At 42.6% G+C, this 15,537-nt stretch overlaps 1 protein-coding gene across 10 annotated transcripts in view; it reads right to left on the bottom strand.

Moving 5' to 3' along the window:
• The window catches only part of KALRN (kalirin RhoGEF kinase), a 694,786-nt gene that overhangs the window by 20,283 nt on the left and 658,966 nt on the right, over positions 1 to 15,537 (bottom strand). For all 10 annotated transcript variants that reach the window (XM_030802195.1, XM_030802198.1, XM_030802200.1 and 7 more), the window contains 6 exons: positions 13,511 to 13,538; positions 12,852 to 13,023; positions 11,109 to 11,230; positions 9,663 to 9,794; positions 7,365 to 7,529; positions 5,262 to 5,340 (listed from right to left, as the gene is read on the bottom strand). In XM_030802195.1, coding sequence (XP_030658055.1) covers positions 5,262 to 5,340; positions 7,365 to 7,529; positions 9,663 to 9,794; positions 11,109 to 11,230; positions 12,852 to 13,023; positions 13,511 to 13,538 — 698 coding nt within the window. The remainder of the gene's footprint in view (positions 1 to 5,261; positions 5,341 to 7,364; positions 7,530 to 9,662; positions 9,795 to 11,108; positions 11,231 to 12,851; positions 13,024 to 13,510; positions 13,539 to 15,537) is intronic.

The raw sequence follows: 15,537 nt of genomic DNA, 5'->3' as shown, positions 1-15,537 counted from the left end.
CATTAGCCATTCTTCAAGTTTTTACTTTTCTTTCTTTCCTTTTATTTTTTTGAGACAGGTTGTTCCTCTGTTGCCCAGGCTGGAATGCAATGGTGCGATCTCGACCTCCCAGGCTCAAGCAATCCTCCCACCTCAGCTTCCCAAGTAGCTGGGACTACAGGTGTGCACCACCATGCCTAGCTAGTTTTTTCTTTTATTTTTTGTAGAGATGAATCTCGCCATGTTGCCCAGACTAGTCTTGGACTCCTGGGCTCAAGTGATCCTCCTGCCTTAGCCTCCCAAAGTGCTGGGATTACAGGCGTGAGCCACCACACCCAGCCCAAATCTTTTGTCTTTCCACTCTCATCTTTATTGTTTAATTTAATACCCAGGTATTGCTTTTTGTATCTTGTCCAGTGATTCTGGTTGTAATCAGTGGGAGATAAAGGCTACAGTGGGCTTACTCTATCTTGACCGGGATTGGGAGTTGGCTCATTTTGAAAGCTCAGGAATAAAAACGTGTTTGGTGACAGGGTAGGGTGGCTCACACCTGTAATCCCAGCACTTTGGGAGGCTGAGGCAGGTGGACCACCGGAGGTCAGGAGTTTGAGATCAGCCTGGCCAACATGGAGAAATCCCATCTCTACTAAAAATACAAAAATTAGCCAGTCATGGTGGCAGGTGCCTGTAATTCCAGCTACTCGGGAGGCTGAGGCAGGAGCACCGCTTGAACCTGGGAGGTAGAGGTTGCAGTAAGCCAAGATTGCATCACTGCACTCCAGCCTGGGAGACAGAGCAAGACTCTGTCTCAAAAAAAAAAAAAGAGAAAGAAAAAGAAAAAAGATGTTTAGAAGCTCTGAGCTTTGTGGGTGAAGCCTGTCACCTTTTACTTTACTACAGAGTGATTTGACCAGACTGCTCAGTTGGGAAAGCTCCATAATCAGTATCTTTAAGTCTTTCCTTTTGGGCTGGTTAGAGTTCCCAGAGAAAGAGCCCCCTGCCTTCTGCCTAGAGGGTGAAACCCTGGCTATCAACCTCTGGAGGTCCAGTGGATAAGAGAGCTGGGGTTCTGAGTACCTAGCATGCATATATTCTCCTATTGTCCCTGTTTGCAGAATGGCTCCACTGCCTTCAACTGTGCCTGGTGTCCCCAAGGGCAGGGATGCTCCATTTTTCCCTTTGCACAAAATAAAACTCCAGGGCGGGCATGGTGGCTTATGCCTGCAATCCCAGCACTTTGGGAGGCCAAGGCAGGAGGACTGCTTGAACCTGGGAATTCGAGACCAATCTGGGCAACATAGGGAGACCTTGTCTCTATGAAAAATTAAAAAATTAGCTGGGCATAATGGTGTGTGTCTGTAGTCTCAGCTACTTGGGAGGCTAAGAGGATCACTTGAGCCCAGGAGGTCAAGGATGCAGTGAACCGTGATTGAGCCACTGCAGTCCAGCCTAGGTGACAGAGTGAGACCCTGTCCTAAAACAACAACAACAAAAGGAACAAAGAAATAAGAAAGAGAGAGAGAGAAAGAGGGAGGAAGGGAAGAAGGGAGGGAAGGAAGGAAGGAAGGAAGGAAGGAAGGAAGGAAGGAAGGAAGGAAGGAAGGGAGGGAGGGAGGGACCAGTCTTTTCTTGGATGAAGAAAGACAATCACACAGATACTTGAAGCTGGGGAGCAGATTTGGAGCCAGCTTATCCCTTGGGAATGCTGACCGGTTGCCTGCATAGAATCTAAAAATGTAGCAGGACCAGGCCTCCAGGTAAGGATGGCAGGCTGAACACACACATCAGTTTTTCACTCCCTTCTGAGACACAACTTCCCAAAAAATTTCAGCCAATCCTTTCAATTTTAGCATCCTCCTTCTACCTACTTCCAGAGGTACTTGATGCTCAGTACCCAAAGGTACTGAGCCTTTGGGTAATTCTGCTGCAAAAATTATACTGGCCCTCATTTGACCCCATGACTGACTGACTCACCTTTCAAGGCCATTTATCATTCTTTCATCTGTTTTTCTGTAGAAGAAAAACAGATGAATTTCTGTGAAAAACATCTGTATTTCTGTGAAAATAATACTTTATTTTTGTCTCTTCTTCCAATGTCCTCATTCTTATATGCCTACTTAAAAAAAAAAAAAACCTTCATTGTAGTTTCAATGAAGTTTAGGAGGAAGTGAATATAGATGCCTGTGTTCAACCTGCCATCTCACCTGGAGGCCTGGTACTGCTAACTTTCTATATAGCAATGGGTATAGGCAATAGGTCAGCATTTCCAGTGACAATCCCCTGCCTTCTTTATACTGCATTGTTGCCTATATAGTTCATTCCTGGTTAAACATGCCATACTCAAGTGCCCTTTCCTTCTATGGATGTGCTGTAGGAGAGAACATATTCCTTCCTGCACTGTGGCTTTTTATAGTATTTAATTACCAGAGTGCTCCTTTTAACAGAATAGTCACAAAGGCCCAGAATTCCAGGTTTAGTTGTGATGAAGCAAGTCGACTGACTTCTACGGCCCTGACACAGATATCTTTCCTGTGTCTCACATTAACATCTCCATGTATTATTTGGGCCTGGTGGGGTGGCTCACGCCTGTAATCCCAGTACTTTGGGAGGCCAAGGTGGGTGGATTGCTTGAGCTCAGGAGTTTGAGATTACCCTGGGCAACATGGTGAAACCCCATATCTACAAAAAAATGCAAACATTAGCTGGCTGTGATGGCTCACACCTGTAGTCCCAGCTACTTGGGAGGCTGAGGTGGGAGGATCACTTGAGCTCAGAAGGTCAAGACTGAAGTGAGCAGTGATCACGCCACTGCACTAGCCTGAGCAACAGAGCGAGTCCCTGTCTCAAAGAAAAAAGAATAAGAATTTCCATGTATTATTTCCATTCTGTTAATGCACAACATTTTGAAAAGATCTTCTGAAAATATGAGGACTATTCTTAGGAGAGAGGAAAAGCTTCAGGCTGTTAGAGACTTTAAAACAAAAACATTGATTACTTTTGAACAGATAAGAAAACTGATCTTCCCTTTGAGAAATATCAAATCAGCCATCTGTTTTAGCTAAAACATGCCTTAACCTATGGCTAATAATAGCAAACATATGTCTCCAGGAGGAATTAACTGGGGCATCCTGGTGATGAAAACAATTTCATTTAGAACTAGCTGGAGATTTAATTGGCCCATTATTGGGGGTCATGTTTAGCTTCACAAATTTCAATATAATAGAGCAAACTAGATTTCAGTTACTAGAGCTTATTTTGGACAATAATCGATATGATGAGAAACAACATATGCTAGTAAAACAAGACCAGGCTTGGAGTTGGGTAGCCCAGAATTTGAATCCTGGCTCCACACCTCCTAGTTGTGGGGCCTTGAGAAAGTTACTTAACCTGCCTGACCCTGAATTTCCTTTACTGAAAATATACTTCAGGCTGGGTGAGATGAGTGGCTCACACCTGTAATCTCACACTTTGGGAGACTGAGGCGGGTGGATTGCTTGAGCCCAGGAGTTTGAGACCAGCCTGGGCAACATAGTGAGAACTCCATCTCTGCAAAACAACAACAAAAAATTCTTTTAAAAGTTTGCCAGGTATGGTGGTGTGCACCTACAGTCCCAGCTACTTGGAAGGCTGATCATTCTCCCCACAAGCGTGGGAGGATCGCTTGAGCTCAGGAGATTGAGGGTGCAGTGAGCTATGATAGTGCCACTGCATTCCAGCCCTGGTGACAGAGACAGACCCTGTCTCAAAAAAAGAAAAAAGAAGATGAAAAGGCAGTATACTCAGCCTGATGCAATGGCTCAGGCCTGTAATCTCAGCACTTTGGGAGGCTGAGGTAGGAGGATTGCTTGAGCCCAGGAATTCAAGACCAGCCTGGGCAACATAACAATACCCGATCTCTATCTTTTTTTTTTTTTAAATCTGCTCAAACAGTATCTCATAGTGTTGTATGGATTAAATTAAATAATGTTTGTGTATTAAGCAGTAGAGCTCAAACAAATAAACAAAAATAACATTTGTATATAGTATCTGCTTAGTATCTCGAATACTATAGATACTGAGATCATTATTATATCATCATTACATAAATTTCCTTGGCTTTTTTTCTTCTGTTTGACTACACAAAGAAGACAGGAAAGGGAGGCAGAGTTTGTTTTTGATGAAAGGTGCTGTAACGGAAGGCAGTGAATGACATTGTGACTCCTGCCTAAGACACAGAAATAAGGATCATTTTGGTTTCCTCTACAACTTCGGTCACAACCACGCCAGTTAAAAAATGTTATGCTTCACTGAGAAATGCCCTTCAGAGATAGAGATGATGCCAATGGCCTATCGTTAGTGGGTATTCTTTTATTTATACATCCAGGGGGGATGATCTTATGGGTGGGCAACCTGTAAGATCTACCCACATTCCCTCACCCAGACCACCTGGAGACCAAAGTATGCACAGGGATGAACCCCTTTTGTTTCTTTTCCGTCAACTATTCTGTGGGCCAGGTGATAGATTTTTAATTTTTCTGTTAAAAGTCATATTTTTATCCATTTTATTTTTGAGGACACACTAAATGTTCTCTAACCAAAATACTGAAAGTGAGAAAGAGAGAAAGAGAAAAGTATGGAGTGTATATGTGTGGCAGGGGGAGGATTGGGATTAGAAATACTCATAAAATAATTAATGTGCTTGGCACACGGGCAATATAGAGATCTATATCCAACAATTAGTGATTATACGGTCTTCCCAGGAATATGTGGAAATTTTTACAAAAATTAACCATGTACTACTCATAAAGCAAGTCCAAACAAAAACCAAGGAATCAGTACCATATAGATTTTCTGACCACAATGCAAATTAAGTTAGAAATCAGTAATAAAAAGATACTTTAAAAAACTCATACCTTTAAAAATCTCATATACATTAAAACATGTTTCCATTATAACCAGGTCAAAGAAAAATTCATAGTTGAAGAAACCTACATATAACTTATAAAGAAAATACTGCATATCAAAACTTGGGACCTATAGCTAAAATTGTACTTTGAAGAAAATTTTGGGCCTTAAATTCTCATATTAGAAAAGAAGAAAGGCTGAGAATTGATGAATGAAGCATCCAACTTAAGAAGTTAGAAAAAGAACAGTAGAAAATACAAATAAATATTTTAGTTGTTTTCTTGCTATGGAGAGAATTGCATTTGTAAAAGAAATAAACAATGACAACAAAGAGTTATTATTCTGATGTGATGTTGCTACGTGTTCATGAACAAACGAATATAAAACTGTGTCATTACCTTCCAATTTCATTCAGCTCAGTGTAAGCTGAGTCAAAATTTTCCTTCCAAGAAATGGTGGCACCATCAGCAGCAGCATCTTCGGAAGAAAGAGAATCCATTTACAATATCGAGGATGTCATATAAGAATAAAGAAAAAATTAATAGAAAAGCTCCAGAGTAACCCCAAAGCAATTCTCATGACCAAATATGGAGTCTGACTCAGTGGGAAAATGCCATGATTCTCTGGAATGTTATTTTAAAAAATCATCCAAGGGGAAACTGACATGACAGGGTCAGCTTCTCTCTCCCATCTACTTAAACAAAGGGAAAACTCAGGACAATCAGAAATATGACTTCTGGATATTTTATAAGATAAATTTGGGAGAAAAATTTAAAAGGGATAAAAGAACACTTTGAAGGCCTAGAAAAGCTCGTGAAAATCAGGGGTGTAAGGGGGATGCAGAGAGAGAAGGGAAAAGTTACAAGGTCAAGAAAGGAGAAAAGGAAAAGACATTTTAGAAATTTCTCTTCCTAACCTAAGCCACATAGCAAGACCCCGTCTCTACAAAAAATCAAAAATTAGCCAGGTATGGTGGTGTACACTTGTAGTCCCAGCTACTCAGGAGGCTGAGGTTGGAGGATCACTTGAGCTCAGGAGGTCGAGGCTGCAGTGAGCTATGATCGCGCCACTGCACTCCAGCCTGGGAGACAGAGTGAGACCCTTTCTCCAAAAAAAAAAAAAAAAAGAAAGAAAGAAAAAAAGAAAAGAAAAAGAAAAAATTCTCTTCTTATCCCACTCTTCTCAGGCATTAATGAGCTTATCTGGTATACTGAAGGATTTAGCTTAACCCACAATATATGCCTGAGTAGATTCTTCGGCAGTATTTCCCTGTGTGATGTGTCAATTCCTTGGCAATGATTCACGCGCACGTGCACGCGCACGTGCACACACACACGCACACAGCATGCACAGCAATACGCATTTGTGTCATCTCTTGGGGACCAAGGTTTCACAATAGCAAAACACACAGCATCATCCGGGGCTGGAGCAAGTGAGCAGCCTGGGAGAAGAGGGGCCACATGAGCAGCTTGGCTCGGCGGACCCTGGAGCCAGTTCCCTCAGGTTTCCCAGAGCACAACCTGGCTGAGACTGAAGGCGGCTCATCCATCTTGAATTCTGAGGAAACACAGACCCAGGACCTAGGTTTCTGCATGCATCACAGGCTCATGGGAACAAAGTCAAAGTGACTGGCAGAAAACTGGGCTGACAGTGGGACTGGAACTGGAGAGCATTTCTGGATTCAGGTGGGGGCAGAGGTGATTTAGAGGGTTTCCCAAACCCCTCTGGAGACTCCAGAATTCCCTTAACCCTAAGGCACACAGGTCCATGGTCTTTCGAGTACAGTCAGCTGCCCCCCACCCACTGCTCTCCCCAGTATACACAGACCACTCCCTTGCACTGCCCAAAATCTCATCATTTGGAGATTTCTTTAGGATAGCCAAGTTTTCTCTTTCAAAATGTCCCTGGGACGAAGATGATTTGGGCAAAATAAGAACCTTATTTGTAAAATACTCATATTTAGCTAGCTATATGTGTATCTTAGTTAATTTTTCAACAAATCTACATAAAATTATATCCATGTTGAAAAAAGAAATTCTGGGATGATTGGGGGTGAGGAAACTATGAAATCCTCATATTGTAATGAAGTCCTTCAGCCAGGTTGCTTTTCTCTCCCCCATTTGGAGTGGGTGAGTCCCTCATGCAGGGAGGTACGTTTACGGCTGGCAGGGGTGCCCGGGTGGGAGGAGGCTTTGTATTACTGTCTCAGAAGAGGGGCAGAGAACATCCATAGGACTCGTGACTCTTGTCTGTAACTCTCCATTCCTGGGGAACATACTCATTCCCCAGGGAACTTGGCAGGTGCAGGGGTAGGCATGGGTACAGACCTAACATTTGCCCAAGATGCTTGGAGCTATACTTTACAGAAACATTCTTCTCAGTCCTCTAAAAGGTGCCTCTTGCATGGTGGCCTGACATGTCAACGTGCCCAGGAGTCTGTGACAGGCAGCCAGGTGCCTTGTCCCCACTGCCTGGGGGGCCAGGGCTGGGCTGGGACTCACCATATTCTGGAAGTCGCACAAACTCCGAGGGCTCGCTGGGAAGGCTGATTCCCCAGGGGTTACTGGCACTGACTCTGAACTGATAAGGACACCCGGGACTAAGGTCTTCGATGACGAGGTAAGTGTCCAAGGTCGAAGCCACCGACTGCTGCCAGATCTGAGAACCTAGTGTACAGTTTCCCAGGACAGGGAAAGAGAAAAGCCAAAGGGATATTGTTTCAAAGACCTTCAGCAAACAAAGAAAGGAAAATAGACACATTCAATTCAAGGGATGCTTGTGGTTACCGTGTTAGGCTCTGAAAGCCTGTAGGCTAACTATGGTAGTTTGGGTTCAATTTCCTAAATGATGGAATAAATGGTGAGAGGCGTGGAAGAAGCTGGCCTATAGATTCTGTTCACTTTCAAATGTGCAAGTGCCAGAGTAAAAAGACATAGATAATACAGAATTTACAGGGGACACATGGCAAACTTTTCATAAGGCCAGAAGAGTATATTTTTAGTTAATAACATGAGAGAAAATATGCATTTGGAAATTGAAACAAAATGGAAAGTAACATGTATTGAACACTACATACATGTAAAATACTGCGGAAGGTGTCTTCAACATAATTATCTCATAGTTAAATGGGATTTAAGACAGAAAGTTAATTCTGTCTTAAATCCACAGAAACCCAGTGAGGTAGAGACCGCTAATCTTACTTTACAGATTTAGAAACTGAGCCTCAGAAATATTAAACAATTTGCCAAAGAGAACTTAATTACTGAGCTGAACTATGAACTGGATAATGCTAAGGTAAATATGAACTTTGTAAAATGTGTCTCCCAGCTCACTATTAATATTTTTGTGCTAACCTGGGAGACACAAGAGTGAACAGCTCAAGAAGGATGCAGAAATAAATGGGTTTATAACAGCATAGGGCCTGTTTAATAAGAAACAAGGAGAAAGAAGAGTTAAAATAATAAGCATAATGGAAAGTAGAATAAAACAAATGGTTTTGGTTCGGGGGATAGAGTAGCAAGCACTTGCTTTCAGTTCAATTGTGTAATTCCTAATGTGATTCAGAGTAATTGTGTTATTACTCTGAATAACTGTAGTTGTGTTATTAACAATTAGAGCTATCTGGCAGCTTCTTATTTTAACTAATTCTTCTTGCTAACTAGATGGAAGTCTCAGTTGTTTCCAACTGCTGAAGAAATATAGCATGTAAATGTAACAAATTTTAACAGTTTAAATTGCACAATTTTAAACAGTACAATTAAAAAATATATATTCTCTTAATTTTATCTGGGGATAGGGGGTGTAGAACTCCACCCGTACTACACTAGTTATTTCTCTGAGAGATAGATCACAAATTAGCCAAGTAGACATCTGGGTTCTAGTGTTAGCTCTGCCTCTCACTAACTATAATCTTGTGTTTCTTAACTTTCTTTAGGCCTTAGCCTCCCCCTCTGTCAAATGGGCTTGACCATCCCTGTCTGGGTGATCGAGCATGTTAAGTAGGGATATATGCATGAAGGCATCTTGAAACCTGCCCTGGGTCATAAATATGTCAGGGAGGTTTGGATCATCTTAGCCAAAACAGCTGCTCAACATCTGGGATCAGCAGGCAGCTGTAATCTGGCACTGAGGCCTCTGTGCTGAGTTGGAAGACACAACAAGGAACAACTTCTGAAAGATGAGGAGGCTAATATGTTTACAATTCTGAAGGACCTCCTAGACAAGACAGAAAAACAAGAGCAGGAGGCCGGGCACGGTGGCTTACGCCTGTAATCCCAGCACTTCTGGAGGCTGAGGCGAGTGGACTGTTTGCGCTCAGGAGTTTCACAGCAGCCAGCAGCCTGGGCAGCATAGTGAGACCCTGTCTCTACTAAAAATACAAAAATTAGACGGGTATGGTGGTGTGTGCTTTAGTCCCAGCTACTCAGGAGGCTGAGGTGGGAGGTTGGCTTGAGCCCAGGAGGTGGAGACTGCAGGGAGCCAACATTGCACCACTGCACTCCAGCCTGGGTTGATGGAGCCAAACCCTATCTCAAAAAAAAAATAAAAATAAAAATAAAAATAAAGGAAAAGAAAAGTGGCTCATGCCTGTAATCCCAGCACTTTGGGAGGCCAAGGTGGGAGGATCACGTTAGCCCTGGCGTTTGAGACCAGCCTGGGCAACATAGCAATAGCCCGTCTCTATTCAAATTTTTTAAAAAATGGTTAAGATGGTACATTTTATTGTGTGTGTTTTACTGCAATTTTAAAAATAAATGTTTTAAAAGGAGAGAATAAAAAAAGAGCAGAAGATAGTGCACCTTCTTCTCTGTACTCCACAGTGTAACCAGAAATAGTGCAGTTTCCTGTGCTGGATGGGGGCAGCCAGCGGAGAATCACGGAGGTGCAGCTTCTCTCCTGGGCAATGGGGCGGTTAGGGGCTGCTGGAACACCTATGGAGACAGAAATCAGGATCAGGTGCTATTTCTGCAGAACTTAGCATTTTACACCAAGGTATAAGGTCATGTAGGAAACATTACCTAACCCATCTCACAATTTTTTCCTGTGACCTTCTCCACCAAGTGGCATACCTTTCTCCAGGCCCAAGGCAGATGTGGGAGACACAGCATGCTGTCTGAAGTTCTTCCTTGGGCTAAATACTGCACCCTGAAGATAAAGCTTGGCCAGGGAACTAACATGTTGATGGTAGGTTTATGGTAGGTCACAGACAGCTCTTAGCAAAGATTCGTTCTCGTCTCATTTGCCAGAACTTTATTTTTGAATTTTTACAATGGACATTTTCTCCCCCAGGTTGCAGGGAGCCCTTATAATGTTCGCTTGTAACCTAGGGCCAGGTGTGCTGGCTGACACCTATAATCCTAGCACTTTGGGATGCCAAGGCAGGAGGATCACTTGAGCCCAGGAGTTCGAGACTCCATCTTTACAAAAGTTTAAAACAAAGCTGGGCATGGTGGCACATGCCTATAGTCCTAGCTACCTGGGAGGCTGAGGTGGGAGGATAGCTTGAGCCTGGGAGGCTGAGGCTGCAGTGAGTGGTGTCATGCTACTGCACTCCAGCCTGGGCGACAGAGCAAGACCCTGTCTCAAGAAAAAATAAAGTTTGACTAACACAAATTGATAGAGACAGAAAGTAGAGCAGTGGTGGCCAAGAGGCATTGAGGAGGAGGGAATGGGGAGCCATTGTTTAACAGGTACAGATGCAGTTTCAGAAAGATTGAAAGATGAAAAAGTTCTGTGGAGAGGTGGTGATGGTAACCCAAAAATGTGGATGTACTTAATGCCACTGAACTGTACACTTAAAACTGTGCATTTAAGATGGTTAAGATGGGATGAGCACAGTGGCTCACACCACTTTGGGAGGCCAGGGTGGGAGGATCGTGTTAGCCTTAGAGTTTGAGACCAGCCTGGGCAACATAGCAAGACCCTGTCTCTATTTGAATTTTTAAAAAATGGTTGAGATGGTAAATTTTATTGTGTGTTTTACTGAAATTTAAAAAATAAATATTTTAAAAAGTATTGTAGAAAACACAGCAAAATCCCATCTCTATAAAAAATGCCAAAAAAAAATTAGCCAGACATGGTGGTGCGTGCCTGTAGTCTCAGCTAATCGGGAGGCTGAGGTGGTTGGATGCTTGAGTCTGGGAGGTCAAGGCTGCCATGAACAGAGACCATGCCTGGGCAGTAGGGCAAGAACCTGTCTAAAAAAAAAATTATTTCGAAAGGTTTGACTAACAAAGAGGCTGTACCTTGCACTTTGACTGTTGCAGACGTTGATGTGGTCCCGTGGTCATTTGTTGCTATGCAGGTATAAATCCCGCTGTCTTGGGGCATCAGATTACAGATCTTCAGGGTGATTTCTCCAGAATCACTAGGGACACCAAAAGGATGCTCTTCAGACTCCAGTAATGAGACACTTGACTGCTGGGTAAAATCCCATAGGGTTGGCACATGGTGTGCTGAGCTGAGAGTCCTCAGACCCAAGGTCAGTCCCTGGTCTGTGAGCTACCTACCACCCTGTCTCTCTACATCCCCAGTTCCTTATATGGAAAAAAATTTTCTGGCCATGCCCATCTCTCAAGTTTGTTGTACATGAGGGATAAAATAAGGAATAAAATGACATAAGAATTAGAGCATTGTTTGAAATATATAAAGTCGTATGCAAGTTCTGGCTCATAGTATTATTAGTATTATTACCACTACCAACTTTATCCTAGAATATTTTCAGTTTCACAGATTAATAATGAATGATGGGGGAAAAAAAAAAGGAAAGACTCAAGGATAAAATATTTTAAGTATTTCAAATTCTAGATGTGGGATCCTCAAAAGAATTAAGTGAATTTCTAAGAAAGGGTAAATTCCATCACCTGAATGATAACTTCCCCATTCATCCCAATATAAGCTCCAGGAATATCCCCAGGGGAGAAATGCTCTGAAATACAGAAGTCACAGTCAGCTCTGCCCCTTCCCTAGGGTTATGATATCCCCTGGCACTTTTCGTGATCCTCACCAACCACTGCCTCTCACACTAGGCTTCTTGGACCCACTGATATTTTATGACCTGGCCAGGTAGTCTCTGCTGGGAATACCAAGGAATGATGGTCTTCTTCTTTTTCACATACACACAAATTAAGTCAATGAATGAAAGTTTCTTGATTCTAGGTGCTTCTTCCACTAATGTTTCTCAAGCATCTAGGGCTTGCTACCGCTTGTCCACTGTAAGCAACCGTACACAGTCCAATTCATAATTAGTAACAATAAATGCTGACAGAATGGGAGGCAGTCAGCTAAGTTTTGTTAAATGGACTCTGTGTGTAGAAGCATGCTTGCGGCTTGATTTTCTATTGCACATTTTGGAATGAGTCGTTTCTTTTTCTAATAACACTGTTCTTAGGTAAGGAATTAAACATCTCACTGTTTCACAGCATCCTGAAGGGCACAAAAAATGTCAGGATGTCCAGATGTGAGGATTACGTTTTTACTACAGGTCTGGAGCCTTCACCACTTAAATCAGAAGTCTAAATCTTCTGACTTAGAGATTTACTTGGGGATCTGTAGGGAAAGATCATCCACCAGGGTGAATGTAAGGCAATGACTGTAAAAACTCTTCATAAGTATGATGCATGCTTGACCTGAGATATAAAGGTTATGTTTTTCCCTATTTGTTTAATGTGGGTCTGGAGCACAGTCTTTACAAACCATTCTGTTGGTCCCAGGTATGTCTATGTGGTGCTGAGCACCATGGGAAATGTGTGCTGGTGCTGGTGCAGGTGTCCATCAGGCTGCAGCGTGAGTGGCAGAGGCTGTGACTAACACTTGAGTGTCCTCAGTCTCTCTCTAATCAAGGCCAAGCGTTTGCCCAAGAACAGGCTCCAGGGCAGCTATTCTCTTGCAGAGCCCAGTCACCAGAGCAGAAGTTGCACCCCAGATTCAGCCTCTCAGTGCTGTGCTAAGAGGGGCTGCTGGTGCTGATGTTAGGGCAATCAGCTTACCAAGAGGAGACGGTGTATGTGGCTGAGCTGTTATCAGTGTCAAGGATGTTCTGGTCTGGACCCTTCCAAGTGATGGTGGGCTTCGGCCGCCCACAGACTTTGCACTGCAGTATCACTGTGTCCCCAAGCAAGCAGGTCACATCCACCAAGGGCACAAGGAATTCTGGGGCCACTATGATCAAATCAACATACATTCACATCATTCAGAGCAAATTTAGAATAAAACAGCCATTTTTTTTTAACACACCACTCTCATTTCCCACCCATGTCATGTAATGACTCAAATAACCTTCACTGGTGAGTCATCTGGGTCTCTTTAAAAAGTGTTTAAAAGTAATACCTATTATAGAAAAAATAGGAAATATAAACAGAAAGAAAGAAAAGCTCCATAATGTCATAATCCAGAGATAATTACTGTAAGCATTCTGGTATATATCCTTTCGGGCTTTATATAAACAGACTTCTTATAAAAATTGGATCCCATTATACATATTGCAAGCTTTAGTCTTTTTCATCTAATAGTTTATCATAAACCTCTTTCCTTGTCCATTGATAGAGAACTATATCACCACTGCATACAGCCAGTGCTTTAGTGCTGGATTAACTATAATTTATTTAACCAATCCCCATGTTTCCAATTCTAATGCTTTTTAACTCACCTTCTTGGATGAAATTTGGATTTAAGATCTGAAAAACAAAAAGAGACAGAAAATTGCTTGAATCCTAAACTACTAAAAGAGAACAAGGGACTTCACCGTATTGAGTAAAAAGAAAGTACAATTTAGGGAGACGAGGCCTGGAGCCCAACTTCCCACTATGTTGTGACTGTATTACTGTCACATTAGTAAAACCTCTCTTTAGCAACAATTGGCACTTGGTTTACTCTGTCTGATCCAGTTGTTCACATTCCTGCCTGGCAGTGTGCGGCCCCAGGCGGGTTTATTGTAACTTGGAGCTCTGCTAGCAGAGGTCTTTCTGTCCTCCCTCTTCTCAGTTGCTTTTCTTCCCATCATAGGCAGAAAACCCATTCTCTTGGTCATTATGCACTCAAGCAATGTGGTGGCACTGATTCTTCCTAGCATCATAAACTCAAAAATAGAGGACCTGAGACCTATCAAACTGGAAGAGTCATTGAAATTCACTAATACAGTGGATTCCTTCCAAATGTCCTCCCTTTACCCTTCGCTCATCCCCAGGCAGGGGAAACAACTCTTCAAGCAGCTAAACACAGATCTTCTCTGGATGAAAGGGAATAAGAGAAGTCCTGTCTGTCTCTTCTTTCTCAAGCATGATCTCCTATAGCCCAGGCCTGCATGGGGCAACTTGAAGCCAGTGACCCAACCATTCTAACCCTTTCCACTTCATAGGTGAGAAAATGAATACTAAGTGACTAAGCCAACTAACTCTGGTCACAAGGCTTGTTCAAGGGAGGAACTGCTAGGGCTCTTGGTATATACCATGCTGCCTGCCTCAGGACACCTTGGAGATTTCACAGTAGGGAAAACATTTTAGCCAACTAGCCATTCTGGAAAGCTACATCTTCTTGAGAAGATGGTCACTTTTCCCCCGATCTTTTGTATTACCACTAATCATGCATGTCCAGATTGTACAGCATGGCATTGTTTAAAAAAAGCACAGACTTCGAAGACAGGCTGAGGTCATCTGTTTTGTTTAATGTGATTGTATGTTAATTATATAATAACTGATGCTCCACTATAATATGGGGATAAATAATACCTAGTGTAAAATGTTATCACAAAGATTAAATAAAATCATGTACGTCAAGTACTTAGCACAATGCTCGGCAAATAACAGGTACTCAATACCTATTTAAATAAAGATGATCTCATTTTAATAATCTTCCTTCTGCTAAGCAGACTGTTATTAAAGTGGCTTATCTTTAATAGTTTATTTGGCAAAATTCTTCTTTGCTTTATCATGAAGCCAGAAAACTCACATGCCTTACAAAACAGCCCAACTGGGGCCTTTGCACTTATTTCCCTGTATGTATGCATATCTTTGTGAACATGCATGGCTTCTGTGTGTTCTTCCCTTATAGAGGAATCCATATAAACCCTTTGGAAGAAAGACATTATTTCCTTCTTTGCGTCCCCCTTTGCAAATCAAGTGCCCGCTTATACCACTCAGGTTTTGTGCAAAGTGGGCTGCAGAAAACCCTTGTGATGCCAAGTTCTGGGCTGAGTGCCCCAACTCTGGCCATTGCAATGCCCTCTGCTAGTCTCAAAAGACCACTTACACCTCTGCTTAGCCTATTTTTATATCAGTGGTTCTCAACGCCTGACCTGGGCAGCCTTAAAAACATGAGAGGCTAATGCCTGGGCCTCATGCCCAAAGATTCTGTTTTAATTGGTGTGAGGTGGGGCCTGGGCATTGGGATTTTTTTTTTTAACTCTCTAAAGTGAATCAACATGCAGCCTTGTTTGATGAACCTGATGAAAGTCCCCCTCTATCCCAGGGAACTGATCTTGGATAAACCAACTTCCTGCCCCGGAGGCTTTTCTGGGGTGGGATGGGGGAGTGGATGAGAACATCTGGTAGAACCTACTGCATTTCCCACACCTAAAAGAGTCCTTTGTGTGAAAAGGTTTCGAGGCATGGCATGGGGAAGTATGTATGTAAAGGGTTGCTCCACTCAGACAATTAAATCAACCACGAGCAGCACTGC

This window comes from Nomascus leucogenys, chromosome 21 (genome assembly GCF_006542625.1).
Source record: "Nomascus leucogenys isolate Asia chromosome 21, Asia_NLE_v1, whole genome shotgun sequence".
Taxonomy (NCBI): domain Eukaryota; kingdom Metazoa; phylum Chordata; class Mammalia; order Primates; family Hylobatidae; genus Nomascus; species Nomascus leucogenys.
The sequence above is the reverse complement of the archived record's forward strand: the minus strand, read 5'-3'. Positions and strand labels throughout refer to the sequence as shown.